This window comes from Myxocyprinus asiaticus, chromosome 29 (genome assembly GCF_019703515.2).
Source record: "Myxocyprinus asiaticus isolate MX2 ecotype Aquarium Trade chromosome 29, UBuf_Myxa_2, whole genome shotgun sequence".
In the NCBI taxonomy this organism is placed as follows: Eukaryota; Metazoa; Chordata; class Actinopteri; order Cypriniformes; family Catostomidae; genus Myxocyprinus; species Myxocyprinus asiaticus.
In genome coordinates this window covers 34,407,741-34,427,508 of record NC_059372.1, presented here as the reverse complement: position 1 = coordinate 34,427,508, position 19,768 = coordinate 34,407,741, and the positions used below count along the sequence as shown (strand labels likewise).

The 19,768-nt window shown below is 42.3% G+C and overlaps 1 protein-coding gene across 3 annotated transcripts in view; it reads right to left on the bottom strand.

Annotated features, from left to right (window-relative positions):
• Positions 1–19,768, bottom strand: part of LOC127420484 (zinc finger and BTB domain-containing protein 46-like) — a 156,601-nt gene that overhangs the window by 25,702 nt on the left and 111,131 nt on the right. For 2 of the 3 annotated variants that reach the window (XM_051662812.1, XM_051662813.1), the window contains exons 4-6: positions 11,116–11,345; positions 6,717–6,759; positions 5,247–6,584 (exon numbers count right to left, since the gene is read on the bottom strand). The exons of the other annotated variant lie outside the window; for it this stretch is intronic. In XM_051662812.1, coding sequence (XP_051518772.1) covers positions 5,983–6,584; positions 6,717–6,759; positions 11,116–11,345 — 875 coding nt within the window. In that variant the 3' untranslated portion in view covers positions 5,247–5,982. Of the gene's footprint in view, positions 1–5,246; positions 6,585–6,716; positions 6,760–11,115; positions 11,346–19,768 lie in introns of those variants that run through there. 3 annotated transcript variants of the gene reach the window in all.

Genomic DNA, 19,768 nt, shown 5'->3' with positions numbered 1-19,768 from the left:
GAAGAGGCCTGTCCTCGTGACCCGTGGAGACTGTCACATCGGGGGCGGATTTGTGCCACAGCTGGGCGCTCAGGGCGGGAGACCGCCGCTGGAGCGCCAACCTGCCAAATGGAGTGGTGGACGGTGGTCGTGATGCCAGCCGTACACACCGGATATGTGACCCAGGGAACAAGGAAACCACTCTTGCTGAGCTCTTGAGTACTGCAGCCACTTGGGCATTCAGCGCAATTAAATGCAAAAGGTAACAAAAAGATGAAGATCTGCTTACCAGCTCCAAAGCAGCAGGTTTCGTTGTCCCTGGGTCGCCTGTCTCAAGGGTGCTTTGAAGCCTTTCACGGGTTCTGGGCGGCCGCGAGACGGGTGGCTTCTGCTTCCTGCGGTGGGCTCCACGCCGGGGCCAGGCCGAAGGGGTGGGCTGCGGCGGAGCCGGTGCAGTCACCGCAGGGGGACGCCTTCGGCGATGAGTAGATGGGGTGCGGGATCTTGAGCCGCGCCGGGGCAGGATAAGCCGGCTAGCATCCATCTACTGCTCTACCATCGAGAACTGCTGGGCAAAGTCCTCGACAGTGTCGCCGAATAGGCCCGCCTGGGAAATGGGGGCAGCAAGGAATCGTGTCCTGTCGGCCTCACCCATCTCGACCAGGTTGAGCCAAAGGTGGCGCTCCTGGACCACTAGTGTGGCCATCGTCCGCCCGAGAGACCGCGCTGTGACCTCCGTCGCTCGGAGAGCGAGGTCGGTCGCCGAGCGCAGTTCCTGCATCAATCCCGGGGCGGAACTACCCTTGTGCAGTTCCTTTAGCGCCTTGGCGGACTTGTAGGAGAGCCATGGCGTGCAGGGCAGAGGCGGCTTGTCCAGCGGCACCGTAGGCCTTGGCCGTCAGAGACGACGTAAACCTACGGGCCTTGGACGGGGGCTTTGGGCACCCGCACCAGGTGGCGGCGCTCTGCGGGCATAGGTGCACCGTGAGCGCCTTTATCCACCGGGGGATTGCCGAATAACCCTTGGCCGCCCCACCATCGAGGGTAGTGAGAGCGGGGAAGCTGAAAAGATCGGGACCGGGCAGTAAAAAGTGCCTCCCGCGACCTTGTCAGCTCTTCATGCACTTCCGGGAAGAAAGGAATGGGGCAGGGTGTGGCTTTGAGTGGCGCCGCGAGCCCAGGAACCAATCACCGAGCCGCGAGGGTTCAGGGAAGAGCAGTGAAATCCACTCTAACCGACGCTCGCGGCTGTCCGGGAAAGCATGTCGTCATCTCCGCGTCAGCCTGTGACTGGGCGATCGACCCCGAAGGGAGGAGCCCAGCTGAGGCTTCCGACTGGACGAGCCCGCTCTCCGATGCTGCACTCGAGAGCTCATCACTTTCGCGGGCTCCGAATAAGAGGTCGAACTCGCCGTGAGACGAGCCGGCGGACTCACCCGGAAGCCCGATCGGGGCAGACGAGCGTGCTGGGGAATGGGAGGTCCGCGGGGGGATACCCGGCGGAGGCGGTCCCATTGGGGTCCCCAAATCGCCCCCAGTGCTAGCCGCGCTGGCCTCAAACCCGTGGGTAAAAGGACCGAGGCGGGAGCCTCTGGGGTGGCTCGCTTTCTTACGAAGGTGAGCCGCGACCGCAACGTTGCCATGGACATATTCTCGCAATGAGAACGTGACCATCCACGAATGCTGTCTCCGCGTGAGCAGTGCCCAGACACGAAAGACAGTGATCGTGATCGTTAGAAGGTGAGAGATAACGAGCACAACCAGGAATAACACACAATCGGAAAAGCATCTTTAAAAAGACGTTCCGTGTGTGCGCTCTTTTAGAGAAATATATACTCTTTTAGAGGGGAAAAATGCTCTTTCAGAAAATATACTCTCTAGTTTTTCTGCCGAAGCGCCCAGGGGCATTCTCTGCAGTGCACCAGTGCAGAGGAGGGAGAAGCCGCTGAAATGCGCCGTCAGATCCAGCAGGTGAATGAACAGTAATATTCAGCTCAGCGAGCATGACCGTTCGGCTCCGAAGAGAAAATCTGAATGAGTGGTTGCATACCAGCTCCTTTTATACCCGTATGTTCGGGGGAGTGGCATGCAAATACCACTCGCCAATTTTCATTGGCCTTTTATCAAAGACCAGAGGTGTCTCGGGCTCCCAAGAGTGACCCCTAGTGTCACTACATCGACACCAACGTCGAGTGAGTGACAGATAGGGAACAATTCCATGTGTATGTGAGAACACTTGGCAATAAAGCTCACTCTGATTCTGAAGCGATATGATAGGAGTGGGTGATAAACAGATCAATATTTTAGTTCGTTTTTACCATAAATTCTCCTCCCTGCCAAGTAGGTGGTGATATGCACAAACAATGCGAATTGCCAAAAATAAAAGAAGAAGAATGTGAAAGTGAAAGTTGAGATTGATAGTACAAATTGACTTAAATATTTATCTGTTTCTCACCCACACCTATCATATCACTTCTGAAGACATTGATTTAACCACTGAAGGCGTATGGATAACTTTAATGATGCCTTTATGTGGTTTTGGAGCTTCAAAGTTTTGGCACCCATTCACTTGCATTGAATTGAGCTACAGAGCTGAAAAATTCTTCTAACAATCTACATTCGTGTTCTGCAGAAGATAGAAAGTCATACACATCTGGGATGGCATTAGTAAATGAGAGAATTTTCATTTTTGGGTGAACTATCCCTTTAAATACCCATTTACACTCCTTCCATTAAACATAAGTAAATGAGAAATAAATAAATGAATGTCGAGACTGACAGGCAATGTAACTGATGTCTTATTATGTCATCCATTGAAAATCCGGATTACATTACTATCCAACACTGTTTTTTTTAAAAGTAAACAACCATTGAAGTTTTCTAATAATTCTCTTATAGATATGCTTGTGGTCTGACCACCCAATCTGATTCAGTTTAAACATTAAACAACAGTTAGTTGTGTTCCTTTAATCTGATTGGACATTCAGTGTTCCAAGAGTACTACCAAGGGGTCAGGAATTAGCTGGTTAACAGGTCCCCGTTAGCCCCTGCTTGTAGATGCTGGAACTACAGCTTATGATGGCAAAAAGCATGTTTCTCTGTTGATAGGCATTAGAAAGAAGCCGTGGTTCTGACGCTTTTTCACTACATTACTACATTATATTCTTTTTTTCGCTGACAGATTCAACATCATATTAATAAGACAACTAATAAGACCACGATTTCAGTCCAACTATGTTAGCATGGGTCCGCCCTCTCCAATAAACACCACCAAATCCCCCTTTTGCTTTTCCACTGGCTGTTATAAACTGTTAGGTCTGGAGGCCAGAGTGAGGTCACATAAGGGCCAGTGAGAACCTTAAAGGACTTATCTCCTTTCCTCTCACATCTCCTTTATCTGGGCGATTTGGGGTCAGCAATGGTGAGAGCTGAGCAGAGCTAATTACTGACATAATTCAGTGTGCTCGCATGCTCATAAACATACACACTGGAAGAGGACATCGCTGGCTGAAGGATTTAGGACATCCCCTAATCTTCCTCATCCCTGATCATCTCCTTTCACTCAACAGCAAAATTCAAGAGAAATATTTTCCTGGAGGGGGCAGCATTGTGCACACATTCAACATAAATTCATTACTAAAGGGAGGGTTCAGCTAAAAATAAAAATTCTATCAACATTTACTCACCGTCATGTTGTTACAAAATTTATTTTGCAGAACATGAAAGGAGAAATGTTGAAGAAGGAACTGGTCACTCTTTTCCATGTAATGAAAGTGAATGGGATCTAGGTTGTCAAAAAATGTAAAAAAAATAAAAAAAGCATTATGAAAGTAATTTGTGTGAGGAACTTAAATCATTATTCACTAAAAATCTTTCCATCCACTGTCTGCATCCATTCATAAATGGTGCCCTTAGTCAGGTATGAGGTCAGTGGTATTGTGACATAACATTAATGCAATATGACCATTCATCATTGACTGAAAGCTACGGTGGAGGGGAATATTATAAGTGAATAACAACTTCAATTTGAGTCTGTTCCTCACACAAAGCTATCATAAGACTTTCAAAATATAGCACATGAGTTGTATGGACTTTTATGAGACTTTTATTATGCCTTTTTTTTGTCATTTTGAAGCTTGACAACACACATCCATTCACTTTCATTATATGGAAGAGTGGCTGGTACATTTTTCAACTTTCCTCCTTTATGTTCCACAGAAGAAATAGAGTCATAAAAGTTTGAAACGACTTGAGGTAAAATGACAGTTTTCATTTTTGGATGAACTACTCCTTTAACAACTCAGCAGGTTAGACTGAGACCCTGTGCTTGAGTGGGTATAACCATAAATAAGATTAGTTAGCTGGTAAAGAGACTAAGGGGTGCAAAGCCACCCAAAATTAAAAGCATTGGCATCCAATGCACTGAGATCACTGTGTTCTGTATTCTTCAGTGAGACCTTGAATAATCCTGTATAAAAAAAGCCAACAGCTCTATTTACATGAGTGAAATGACATAAAACATCTTTATTTTTGCATACCATTTGTGCCTATCAGCAGCCATATGCTGCCATAAAGGAGGCTCTTTACAGTAATCATACAGTATAAAAACCTGTCGGTATAGTATGTAATAGATACTATATTACAAGAAACTACGAATCTGACATACAGAAAAAAAACAGTGTGCTGGCCAAAAGTAGGCATTAAATGGGAGATACCAGTGAACACATTCCCTCATTAGTGAAATGATTGAGTGATATATCTGGTTTCGGCAAATTGGTGGCAAATTGCCTAATAGATAATCAAGTGAATCTCATGAAGAAATGTCTGGGTCAAAAAAAGATGCTAAAGGTCAATGAAGCCTATTTTAGTATCATTAATACTGTTCACATTGTGACATTATTTTCATGACAATTAAGCACATTTTACAACAAATTCTCATTTTAGTAATACAAAGAAGTCTCACTAAATAATGTAATGTAATACAGTAATGAAAATCATCCTGTCAGGACACAATACATTTTCTGTATAATCAGCATAAATTCAATTCTATTTAATTATAACAAACACTGCCATAATATATACCTACAATTGTAATTTACAATTGTACAATATGCGAAAATATGTAAAATATTATTAAAATTATAACATATATTACATTTTATATATATATATATATATATATATATATATATATATATATATATATATATATATATATATAATAAATTAATATTAAATGTAATATTATTAAATGTAATAATGTGCACATAATATTACATTTACAGTAAATTTATACTTTATAATATTATTTTATGGTTAATAATTTACTTTTTATACTACAGTAGGTAACTGACAATTGAGGGCTTAATTGTGATGAAACTATTAATGGTTCTAAAAAAAAACGTTATAATATTATATAAAAATAAACTCTTTAAGTAAAATATAATTCCTTTTTTTTTTTTTTTTTTTTTAGGGTGAAATATAATCTGGACATTTCTTGACAGTTTTCAGCACAAATCAGCATAAATTCAATTCTATTTAATTCTAACAAATACTGCCATGATATATACCTAAAATTGCACTTTACAATTTACAATATGCAAAAATATACAATAAAATTATAACGAATATTATATGATGTAATTAAAATAATGTATATATTAAAATGTACGAATATTAAATGTAATCATAATGTACACTTAATATTAAATTTACATTAAATTTATATTTTATATTATTTTATAATTTGGTTAATAGTGTAATTTTAATTCAAGTAGGTTTAATTTAATTCAAGTAGATTTTTTATATTTCAGTAGGTAACTGACAATTGAGTGCTTAATTGTGATGAAACTATTAATGGTCCTAAAAATAAACTTCATAATATTATATAAAAATAAAATTCTTTCTATATGTCAAATATATTTCCTTATGTTTTTTATTTTTATTTTGTGGGTGAAATATTATTCTGGACATTTCTTGACAGTTTTCATGAGATTCACCCAATCAATCATCAATTATGTGGCTATGGTTGCCACTATCTTCCTTGAAGGCGTGCAGGTTCCACAGGTGCCCGGTAGGCGAGAGTCCGGACTGACAGCAGACCTTGGCATGGGTGGCCAGATTTTTCTGCGTGCTGAAGGTTCTAGTACAAGCGGGGCACGTGTACACACGCTCACTAGAATGCACGGAAGACAGGTGGCGGTTCAGATCGGTGCGGTCACGAAAGTGCTTGAGGCAGTAAACGCACTGCATCAGCTTCCGTTTCAGGTGGATGGTCTTCTCGTGGCGGTCAGCGTTGGACTTGAGGGTGAAGCTGGCGGGGCACTGCGAGCAGTGGTAGCGTGCAGGTGGAGGGTTGAGTGGGGATGTGGCCACCAGGGGGCGGTGGTGGTCGAGGCAGTCCAGAGAGAGGGTCATGAGCGACAGTGTGTGGCTGTACTCGTGCTGTCGCAGCTGAAGCAGGCTGCTAAACAGTTGCTTACACAGAGAGCAGGCCAGCTCCTGCTGCCAGCCCGGCCCTCCGCTCTTCACCTCCGCCACAGACCCTCCATGCTTCTCCTCCACCATCTGATCTTCCTCCACGGGAACCTGGAAATACTCCAGCCCTGAGAGGGAGAGGGACGGAGAGGGAGGTGAGAACTGACACCGGGAGATCGGCTTATGTATGGGAAAAATAACAGCCAGTCATGTGGCGGGGCCAAGATGAAGGGCGTCAACGTCACAGATGCCACACATACCTGCAGTGTTATGTGGAGTATTGTCTTCCTCTTGTATTTCCTCCTGTAAGAATAACCACACATACAAATCAAAAGTCACATTCTTCTGGTCACAGATCTGTACAGAGGTGTGCAGTTCTGAGGTATGCAAGCTCATGTAATAAAATGTACAGACAGACACAAACTGGAAAGGGAATGGACAGGACCCTTAAGAGAAAAAGCAAAGAAATGATTGGATGCAAAACAGTTAAACAACAAAACTAGAGACAGAGACTAACAGAATGCAAACAGTGCTGGAGAACAACTACTTAAAGTAGCAATGCTATTCATTTGAGTCCCTGCATAAAGAAAATGAAGCCTATTTTAGTACCATTAAGATATTTCACATTGTGACATTTTCATGACAATTAAGCATATTTCCCGGCAATTTTCACTACTTAACCCTCCTGTTATGTTCAGGTCAGTTTTGACCCGTTTAAGAATTAAAAACAATGAAAAACTAAATCTTAATCTTAAGTTTGGCCAAAATGCCTTTGGGTTCTCCTCAACATTGACTAAATGAATATGTAAAAAAAAAAAAAAAAAAAAAAGGTTTTTAGATTTTTATAATACTTGTAATAGATATGTGTGTCTACTGCAAATCTATTGTATTCTATACAGATCATTTTTGACCGAACATCACAGTTGCATTATTTGTTAACATAACAGAAGGGTTAATGCAAAAAGATGAAAATATAAATCATCCTGTCTGGACACAGTAATTTTTATTTATAATCAGCATAAATTAAATTGTATTTCACTCTAACAAATAGTACTATGATATATATATGTACATTTGTATTTTTGTACAATTTATATATATATATATATATATATAAACATTTTTATATATTTTTGTATATTATATATTAGTAATGTTATATATAATTGTATACATTTTGTATGTACATTATTACATAATTTTTTTGTACATTCATCTAGATCTTTTATATTACAGTAGGAAACTGACAATTGGGCACTTAATTGACATGAAAATATGATTGGTCCTAAAAAAGGCTTCATTTTCTTTTTAATATTCAGACAGAGTCCCTGCATCTTTTTATTAGCTAAATATTGTTCAATTAGTTGTCGATTTTGCTATTTATCACAATGTTTTGACTCTGTTACATAAATTAGGATGTTTTCTACTTTTATTAGTTTACTATTTAGTGTAAACAGGGTTGGGGAGTAACGGAATACATGTAACGGGATTACGTATTTAAAATACAAAATATAAGTAACTGTATTCCACTACAGTTACAATTTAAATAATTGTTTATTAGAATACAGTTACATTCAAAAAGTATTTTGATTACTGAAGAGATTACTTTGCATTTTATTGTCATTTGTTTCATTTAATATTTAGTCCTTTCAGATGGAAAACATTTACACATGTAAATGATGCGATCCAAAGTGCATTTGAACAGCGGTGAAACACTTTCTTATGATGTGTTACATTCATACGAGCAGACAGAGAAGTAAGTTTGAAGTAAGTTTGGAGCAGAAGAAATAGAAATAAACCTTGTGTAAATTGTCAGCTTTACGCTAAGCTAAAATGCTATTTCTAGCCATTTACATGCACATGTTACCAGGCACGATCATATTTCTTTATCAAGAAAATTCACATTGGATCATAATTTATTTTTTTCTAGGAAGACCTTTGATATTAGGGCAAAAATCTTATTTTTGATAATAATTTTTGTATTGTTTTCCTGTAAAAATATCTAGAAATCATTCAAACAAGATCAATTTGATTTATCTTGTTTTAGAAACAACACTACATAAGATATTTAGGTTTTTCAGAGAATGTATTTTTAACATGTGTATTTTGTCTTACTGTACTGGCAGAGTTTTTATAGTCAAAACAAGTGAAAATATCTACCAGTGCTGAAGAAGTAATCCAAAGTATTTAGAATATGTTACTGACCTTGAGTAATCTAACGAAATACATTACAAATTACATTTTACAGCATGTATTCTGTAATCTGTAGTGGAATACATTTCAAAAGTAACCCTCCCAAACCTGAGTGTAAATGTAGTGTATGCCTATTTGAGATCTTCATTGTTTTTGTTACAGATAAATACAGCACAGATTGCAGAATTAAGCAATGTCATCTGTTTGTTATATATTTAGAAAAATATTGCCCGTTTAAGTAGCTTTAATGTTTTTTAGCTACTTTTGTTAGTAGTTTGTAGTGTAGCTAACTACAGCTATCTATTTAAGATGGTCAATGTATGTGAATCAACATTGTATGAAGTTTTCATAGTTTGTTTACTATTTTGTACAATTCATAGTGCGATTTTCATCAATGAATCCAACAGGTGGAGACAAAGAGAATGATCTTTGTCTTGAGGTACAGGAGGATATTCAATATTTGTCCCTGAAGAGTGATGTGTGTTTGTTTGGGCTGGAAAGGGGTTCGGGTGGGGGTTACAAATCTGATTGTGTTTTTTTACTCATGCTGTATGTAGCTTGTACGTGTATACTGTTGGTGCGTCCCATCCCCCTACACATTACCTCCCAATCCTCATTCTCTCTCCACCCTCCCTTGTGTAACAGTGACACATTATGGTTTAAGCAAACAGATGGCTTGTCCACAGAGATGGTACAACTTCTTGGGGGGGAGGTCCAGAGAAACCAAATGCCGCCTCAGCACACACGGGGAGAATGTAATTTCCTGCCCTCACTCAAGAAAACAAAACCCACCCTGCCCCTCTGCATTGTCCATCACTGCTGATTTCTATGGCCACCTGGATCCCTATCTTATCAGAAGATTCTCAGCTACTGGGTCTATATTATAGTCACTAGAATGGCAAATGTGCTGAACGCAAGGTCCAAGGTTCAAAGTTAACACTCACCAAGCACCAAATTAGAGGAAAAATTGGCTATGGCAAGTAAAATACAGGAGATACTCAGTTGGCCAGTAATGTTATTACTAACTACAACATACGTAATGCATTGTTTATCGTGAGGTAAGACGATAAACCTGTAAGAAATTCTGACCCTTGCTGAAGTAACGAAAACTGGACCTGCCTGAAAAAATAAATAAATAAATAAATAAATAATTAAAAAAAAAAAAAAAAAAAAAAAAAAATATATATATATATATATATATATATATATATATATATATATATATATATATATATATACAGTATATATATATAATTTTTATTTTTTTTATTTTTTACATGATCTGAGCTAAAGAAGCAAATTTAAGATCCGACTGTTGTCCGATTTGATGTTATTTGCTTGTTATCTTGACCAACCATTTTGGATATTTCTGTCTTTTCCAATTCAAGCAGATAAGAGCTGTACCTCTATGATACTTAGAAGTACCCATAGAAAACAGCATCTCCAAGATGGCCGCCTAGTGGACTGACTTGCCATGAAAGGGACTTTGATGCAAGTGATCTTCTACTATAGCAGTGACTTTCACATCTTCTGACAACTTTTACCTAAGTAGAACATTTTTATCAAGGATTGCACAGTCACAGATACATTTTTTCCCTATGTGGCAACGTGTGGAATATCCCTCAGATTAAGAAATTTAAATGAAAATATGACAAACAAAATAATGATTGTGTCTTTGTTTTTGTAAAAGGTCCAATTTTCATTGTCAACTGGCTCATCACATATACAGTATACTGTGAGTGACACAATGACCTGTGCTGTTTTTCACATACAGTATGTTGAAAGAAAAAAATGCTAAATAATCCAAAATCCCTAATATTGAGTTCATATTCAAATCTCTGACATCGGATTGCAAACTCTTGGCAAATCTAAGCACAGTTTGAGACATTGTTGAGATCTCATGTACCTCTAAAGGAGACATATGTGAGACTTTTGGGGTCTTTTACTTATAAGGAAAATCAGAGGAGCAGGAGATTTGAGCAAATATCTCCATTTTATCTCATTGCTGTCCAGGAGAAACAACTGAGATATTAAAGAGATTTAATTTGTGATTTTTCTTTCTTAGGGGTAATCAATCCTATTCTAAAATATGCACTTTTGTGGTGGTTGCAAATACGTGAGGAGAAAACTGCTAAATAATCCTACTGTCATAAAAACAAAAGATATATATTTTTTCATAAATATAGTACACATACTGTATATTTATTGATGGTAAATTTTCTAAATTCAGCAGCCATTGGCAAAACTTTAATTCTGGACTCTGCGAATTTATCTCATGGAAAGAAACACTGAACATAAATATGAAATAAAGAAGAAAAAAAAAAGAGACATAACAGAAGAAAAAGCAGAAACAATGCAAAATAGCAGCAAATTTTCTGATTTTTTTCAGTTTTTAGTAAAATATTCATCAAGACACAAATACAGAAGTGATATATAAGTGGTCTACTGTGTATTTGTTGGACTTACCTCAGTGGGCGAGGCCTCCAGGGCCCGTTCCACATAGAGCTTGTCAGCGGGGCCCCTAGATTGTGGCAGACCGAAGGCCCCTGGGGGCCATGGCACGGATGGCGGAGGCGGCAGTAGAAGAGGAAGAGGAGGAAGAGTAGATGGAGGAGAAGACGAAGACACCCCATGTTTGCTACCAAACAGGGCCCCTGGATGGTGGAAGCTGCCGCTGCCATTGGAGCAACGAGGCCCTGAGGAGCACAGGAAACTAGTCTCACCCACCTACACTCAGACCAGCGGCCATCTTCCACACAGCAGCAGAGAGAGAGGAGGAGGAAGAGGAAGAGGAGGAGGGGGGCAAGGGGCACACAAAGCCACTTCATTTATAACCAGAGAGGAAGAGGAGGGAAGATATGAAGAAACAGTGTAATGGAGCCGGAGTGGGGTTAGGGCTTGGCTTCTCTCGCTCTCTTTTTGAGCTTCTCTTCATCCACCCACGTGCACACACAAGCGATGGCTGTGTGTACGTGTGTGTGACTGTGAGAGATAAAGAAATAGGAAAGCTTTTAAATGATGGCTGAAGTTCTCCCCATTTTAAAACCACATCAGGCAACTTGCCAGAATCTGTGCAAAGGATCAAACAGGATACACACAATCTATTAACCACAAAAAGAGCAACCGGAGTGAGATCTTGGAAAGGTTAAGGGAATTGATACATATTTACACCAGCTGGGGGACAAATGTGACATTTTTATTTGACTTCTTCTGACAAATGGTTTTTTTTTAATTACAATTTACTGCAGGATTTAACAGCTTTGTCAGATCCAAATATTATTAATCCATAGTTTTATATTTGAAGTTTGCATGTTAATAGCAATTCTGAATATACAGAATGTGAGTCTGAGCTGCTTTAACGCTGTTGTCTGTGTACATAGGCACAAATTTGTCCCCAAGAAGGTAAATCTGACAAAACCTCCCATTAGGGACATCCTCAAAATCGATTCATAATAATTTTCTTATAGAGGTAGGCTTATGGTTATTCAATAGTAATTGTAATTAGTTTTATAAATGGTATGTCATCCTTCATTTACATAGCTAAGTAAATGTGTATGTGTTTGTGGCTCATTCTTTTTTCTTTTTTTTTTTTTTTTCAGAATAAAATATTTTTTGTGGAGTACCGTTGTTGGGAAGATGCCGGAGTTGTTGGTTAAGCGTTAAGTGGACAGATGCACACGCCACAGTAAAGCACAACCATGACCAGATTCCTGGAATTCTCCTCTCCTACACTATCCACTCCCATCCAACACACACACACACACACACACACAAACTTGTTTTTATATCATTGTGGGGACTCTTCATAGACTTCCATGCATTTTATGGATTTTATACAGAATCCATTTCTATCCCCTAACCCTACCCCTAAATCTAACCCTCACAGAAATCTTTACATTTTCAAAAAAACATCATTTAGTATGTTTAATAAGCCATTTCCCTCATTGGGACCGATGGCTGGGCCCCACAAGGTAGGTGATCTCAGGTTTTCCTATCCTTGTGTGGTCATTTGGTCCCCACAATGTAGTATAAACATAGTACACACACACACAAAATCCCCCTCTCAGCAATGTTTCTTTTTTCCTCTAGTCCACAGTGTGTAACATGTAGCCATTAGCTTTATTCTGGACCCAAGACTCAACGATGGCTGACCTTTAATGGAAATTTTTCTACATAAATTAACGGTAACTGAAAATGAAACTGTGGTTCATCTGAAATTTCACTTAAAATCACTAAACTTAAAGGAATATTCCAGGTTCAGTACGACAACATTTATGGCATAATGTTGGTTACGACAAAAAATAATTTCAACTCGTCCCTCCTTTTCTTTTTTTTTTCTTTTCTTTTCTCTCCCTTTTCTCCCCAATTTGGCATGCTCAATTCCCAATGCTCTCTATGTCCTTGTGGTGGCATAGTGACTCGCCTCAATCCGGGTGTCAGAGGAAGAATCTCAGTTGCCTCCACGTCTGAGACCGTCATTCCGCGCATGACTACCAACCCAAGCAACCAGGCCAACTTAGGAAGCCTGACAGGAGTCATTCAGCATGCCCTGGATTCAAACTTGTGACTCCAGGTGTGGTAGTCAGCGTCTTTACTTGCTGAGCTACCCAGCCCCCCGTCCCTCCTTTTCTTTAAAAAAAGCAAAAATAGAGGTTACAGTGAGGCACTTACAATGGAAGTGAATGGGGCCAATTTTTGGAGGGTTTCAAGGCAGAAATGTGAAGCTTATAATTTCATAAAAATACATTAATTTTTTCTGTTAAAAATTATTTGGGCTTTAACGTTGTTTAAATCATCATTTTTACAGTCGTTTTAGGGTTTGTTGACATTACATCATCATGGCAATGACATTGTAAAATTTAACTGTGTAACTTTACACAGAAAAGGTTATTAAGCGATATTATCTCTTTAAAATCAGATTTTCTCTTCGGAGCTGAGCGGTTGTATTCAGTGCACTGAATTCAATTCCCTCCAAAGACGCAGCTCAAAACTGCTGGATTTACGGCACATTTCAGCGGCTTCTCCCCCTCTGCACCCGTGGAGTGCAGAGAATGCCCCTGGGCGCTTCAGCAGAGCGAAAATAAGAGAGTATATTCTAAAAGAGTATATTTTCATTCACAAAAAGAGTGGCACACACGGAACGTGTTTTTAAAGATGCTTTCCGTTTGTGTGTTATTCCTGGTTGCGGTCGTTATCTTTCCACTTCTGACGGCCATGATCACTGTCTTCCGTGTCTGGGCACTGCCCACGCGGAGACATCAGTCGTGGATGAGTCATGTCCTCATTGCGAGAACATGACCATGGCAACGTTGCGGTCGCGGCTTTGCTTTACGACATCAATGGGACCACCACCGCTGGGTAACCCCCCACGGACCTCCCATTCCCCAGCACGCTCGCTTGCCCCGGTTGGGCTCTCGGACGAGACCGCTGGCTCGTCTCAGGGTGAGTTCGACTTCTCGTTCAGAGCTCGGGAAGATGATGAATTATCGAGCGCAGCATCGGAGAGCGGGCTCCACTCTCCCCTGAACCCTTGCGGCTCGACGATTGGTTCCTAGGCTCAGGGCGCCGCCCACGGCCACACCCCGCCCTGGTCCCTTTCTTTACGGAAGTGCATGAGGAGCTGACAAGATCATGGGAGGCACCTTTTACTGCCCAGTCCTGGTCTTTCGGCTCCCCCGCTCTCACTTCCCTCGATGGTGGAGCGGCCAGGGGCTATTCGGTGATCCCCCAGGTGGATAAGGTGCTCACGGTGCACTTGTGTCCACAGAGCGCCACCACCTAGCTTGGCGACCGACCTTGCTCTCTGGGCGACGAATGTCACAGCGCGGTCTCTCGGGCAGGCGATGTCCAACTTGGTGGTCCAGGAGCACCACCTTTGGCTCAACTTGGTCGAGATGGGAGAGGCGGACAAGGCACGGTTCCTTGACGCCCCCATTTACCAGGTTGGTCTGTTTGGCGACGCCGTCGAGGACTTTTCCCAGCAGTTCTTGGTGGTGAAGAAGCAGACGGAGGCCTTACAACATATCCTGTCCCGGCGGGGCTTAAGACCCCACACCCTGTCTGTTCATCGCCAAGGGCGTCCTCCTGCAGCAACAACACCGGCTCTGCTGCAGCCTGCCCCCTAGAGCAGGTCTCCAGACTCGTCGTGGTTACAACAGATGCCTCCAAGATGGGCTAGGGCGCTGTATGCAATGGGCACACAGCCGCCGGCTCCTGGACTGGCCCGCGGCTGCGTTGGCACATCCTAGAGTTGTTGGCAGTTCTGCTCGCCCTGGGGAGGTTTCGGCCGTTGATCCAGGGCAAGCATGTGTTGGTCCAGATGGACAACACAGCGACGGTAGCATACATCAACCGTCAAGGTGGTCTACGCTCCCGTTGCATGTCACAACTCGCCCGCCGTCTCCTCCTCTGGAGTCAGCAGCGCCTCAAGTTGCTACGAGCCACTCACATCCCGGGCGACCTCAACACCGCATCGGATGCGCTGTCACATCAGGTTACCCTCAGGGGAGAGTGGAGACTCCACCCTCAGGTGGTCCAGCTGATTTGGAGTGGATTCGGTCGAGCACAGGTAGACCTGTTTGCTTCCCGGGAATCCTCCCACTGCCCGCTTTGGTACGCCCTGTCCGAGGCACCCCTCGGTATAGATGCACTGGCACACAGCTGGCCTCCTGGACTACGCAAATACGCATTTCCCCCAGTGAGCCTACTTGCACAGACCCTGTGCAAGGTCAGGGAGGATGAGGAGCAGATCATCCTAGTTGCACCCTACTGGCCCACCCAGATGTGGTTCTCGGATCTCACGCTCCTCGCAACAGCCCCCCCCCCACGAATTCCCCTGAGGAAGGACCTTCTTTCTCTGGGACGGGGCACCATCTGGCACCCGCGACCAGACCTCTGGAATCTCCACGTCTGGCCCTTGGAAGGGACACGGAAGACCTAAGTGGCCTACCACCCGCGGTGGTAGACACGATCACTCAGATTAGGGCCCCCGCTACAAGGCGCCTGTATGCCTTGAAGTGGCGTCTGTTCGCTAAGTGGTGTTATTCCTGACATGAAGACCCCCAGAGATGCGCAGTTGGATCGGTGCTTTCCTTCCTGCAGGAGAGGCGACTGTCCCCCTCCACCTTGAAGGCTATTTTGGCTCATCACGATGCAGTAGATGGTAAGTACTTGGGGAAGTATGACTTGATCATCAGGTTCCTGAGAGGTGCTAGAAGGTTGAATCCCTCCAGACCATGCCTCGTCCCCTCGTGGGACCTCTCTGTAGTCCTTCAGGGTCTACAGGGAGCTCCCTTTGAGCCCTTGGAGTCAGCTGAGCTTAAGGCACTCTCTTTGAAGACTGCCCTCCTGACTGCGCTCACTTCCATCAAAAGGGTAGGGGATCTGCAGGTGTTCTCTGTCAGCGAATTGTGCCTGGAGTTCGGTCCAGGTTACTCTCACGTGATCCTGAAACCCTGACCGGGCTATGTGCCCAAGGTTCCCACGACCCCTTTTAGGGATCAGGTGGTGAACCTGCAAGCGCTGCCCCAGGAGGAGGCAGACCCAGCCTTGACATTGCTGTGTCCGGTGCACGCTTTACGCATCTATTTGTATCGCATGCAGAGCTTTAGAAGCTCCGAGCAGCTCTTTGTCTGCTTTGGTGGACAGCGGAAAGGAAGCGCTGTCTCCAAACAGAGGATCGCCCACTGGGTCATCAACGCCATTGCGATGGCATATCAGGCTCAGGACGTGCCACCCCCTGTGGGGTTACGAACCCACTCTACCAGGAGTGTGGCGGCCTCCTGGGCCCTGGCCAGTGGTGCCTCTTTGGCAGACATCTGCTGGGCAGCACCCAACACCTTTGCGAGGTTCTACAATATCCGGGTTGAGTCGGTCTCGTCCCGTGTAATGACATTAGCATTAGCAGGTAAGTTCTGGGACAGCAGGCCGGGTGTAATGCTTGCGCATAGTGCCTTTCCCCTCCCTTGAGGCGAAGACGTGCGCTCTTGACTCCTTGTCGTGTTCACAGACTGTGATCCCTTGATGAGGCAGATCCCTCCGGCAGTTGAGTTTGCGAGGAAACTCGCTGTCGGCCCAGTACGTGCGCTAGTGAGACCCTGTACTGAGGTGATGTGATATCTTCTGCAAAATCGTTTCCCTGTCAGTAAACTGTGCAGAGGCCCCTCTGCCCCTGGTCGCCATGCTCTGCAGAAACTCCTCCCCCTTCGGGTAGGACCTACCACGGGACCTCTCCACATGACATACTTCTGACAAGACTCGGTAAGACCATGTGACGTATTCCACTCAAAATACCCCCCCCCCCCGGCGGGGTGTGGTCTCTGCAGTGTCTTCCCCTTGGGAGGGACACCCCCCGACGTAGACACTTATGGCTCCCAGTCGGTTAACAAATTCCACTCTTTTTGGGGAGAAAAGAGAGGAAAAGAGGCCTCGGCTGGGCTAGCCTGTTCCTATTGTTGGGCAGTCGACTTGTTCCTGTAGGAACGTTCGACGCTCATAAGAGCGTTGGGGGAGGTTACTTGATGGCCTGGTGCGCTGGCTACGAGGCACACAGTGTTCTGCCCATCACACACCTCCAGTTCACGTAACACGGTTCAGATAGTTGTGGCATTTTGTATAGGGACCCCTAGTGTCACTACATCGACACAACATAGAGTGAGTGACAGATAGGGAACGTCATGGTTACTTTTGTAACCTCCGTTCCCTGATGGAGGGAACTAGATGTTGTGTCCCTCTTGCCACAATGCTGAACTGCCTGCTGAAATGGCCAGGACCTGGTCTTGGCTCCTCAGCACACATCCTGAATAAGTGGTTGCATACCAGCTCCTTTTATACCCGTATGTCCGGGGGAGTGGCATGCAAATTCCACTCACCAATTCTCATTAGCCTTTTTCAGCTCCCAAGAGTGACCCCTAGTGTCACTACATAGACACAACGTCTCGTTCCCTCCATCAGGGAACGGAGGTTACGAAAGTAACCATGATGTTAACCTCTCATTGAAAACTTTACAACTAAAACACAACTACGACTTGACCTACCCAGAGGAATCTTTTATTGCTCAGAGGTTGCTCTTTCAAAGTTCATAAAACTTAATGGAGCTCCAATTTATGTTTCAATTCAGTATTAACTTTGTCTTAGATATTTCTCCTACAATTTATTAGGAAAAATACAAATAGTACAAAATTGTTGACATACAGTAAGAGTATGGAGTTAAAACTGATATCAAATCATATTAGTATTAAATGAATGTGGATAACAGCTCACATAATTTTATTTTGGAAGAATTTAATGAGAAATGATTGTATTCTGTTTAATTCCTCCTGACCACCTGATGCAGTGCTAAGCACTAGTGGATTATCGCAGTGCCAGAAAGATAGATCGAGATAATATACCAAAAAAGTCAAGTGGCGACATGGGCTGAGCCCTGAAAGATAAACAGTACATCGCTGCAGCTCAGCCCTCTAACTCTTTCGCTTCCTCGCTATACTGAGATAGGTAATTTCTCTTTGTGTACTGTTCGGGCTGTCAGGTGCAGCTTACTGATTTGTTCATTGTTTCTGTGAGTTTATTTTTTATTGTCTATTTTTCTGTGTTGTCTGTAACACTATGTGCCTCTCGGTGCAATCTGGTGGCTGGTGTTTACCGCGTTTATAATTGCGGTTCCCCGCAAACTTTTTACATCTCTTGCTGGTTTATTGTGGTGATTCTCCCTGCCCCTCGGTGCAATCTGGTGGCCAGTTATCGGAGTAGTGGACATTCTCTCCATAATTTTTTTGTTTTGTTATGTTTTTTCTCCTCTCTTCTGAATGATTTTAATTGCCTTTCAGACTTATCCGGGGGAATTTGATTATCCTTTTGGCCCATATATCATCGTGTTTTATGTCTCGAGTGAGTTATCGCTCTACTCAATTTGTAGCCATATGGTTCTATATGAAGGTATCCATAACCGGGTTGATATGGCTCAAGTCAAGTCATTTTTATTTGTATTGCGCTTTTCACAACACACATCGTTTCAAAGCAGCTTTACAGAAAATCATGCATTAAAAAAAAATGAAACTGTAATATCTATAAAGTCTTAGAGTCATCATTGTGTAGTTTGATTAAATATGAGTGTAAATTGTGTACAGAAATTAAATAATTAAATAATAATTGTATTTAGAACCCCTGTGTGCAAGCTGAAGGCGACTGTGGCAAGGAACACAAAACTCTATAAGATGATGGTTAATGGAGAAAAATAACATTGGGAATAACCAGGCTCACTGATGGGGCCAGTTCTCCTCTGGCTAAACAACATGACTATAATGCCAATATTAGTTATTTATGTGCAGTGCAAGTCATGGTTTTAATTATACAGGAGAATTATACAATATAATGCATTGGGCATTAGGGGTTCTTTATTCCCGCTCTTTTGGTTTTTGAATGTAACTGTCAATAAATTATTTCAAAGCCACCGCGTCATTGGTTCACTCGCAGCACTGGAGTCCTGGGAAAATTTTGCCCAGTCACAAAATAAATAAATACCTATAAAACAAAAACCTATCATACTTTATTTCACTTTTTCTCTTTGACATTGTGAAGGGCTCACATATATTGTCTACATATACTGAAACACTGACTCTGAACCTAATTGTGTATTTCTACTCAGACAGATGCTGCTGGACTTCTCTACTGTCCCAGCCTTAATGTGTGGAGCAATGTGGGTCTGCTTATTCATTTGCATATGCATTTATTGACTCTTTCATGTTATGTATTTGTTGATGTATTTATTATATAAATATGTATATACATAATGTATATGTAATGTTTTATTAATGAGTGATTTATGCATTTGGAATTATTTAATCACAATCATTTATTTAATCACAAACATTTATTAATGTATTCAGCTAACAATTGCTGTAAAATCATTATTTTCATTTTAATAGAAAATAAAAATACTTAATTGACACATGCCTTACTTCTATTTATGTATTTGTTTGTTTGTGTTTATATTTAATATAAAACCATAACTGAGGCTATAATATTTACAGAAGCAGAAATATAGATCAACAAAAAGGTTCTTTATAGCACTATTGAGATTATAAATAGCACTTTCAATGGAAGGTTCTATATGGAACCTTTA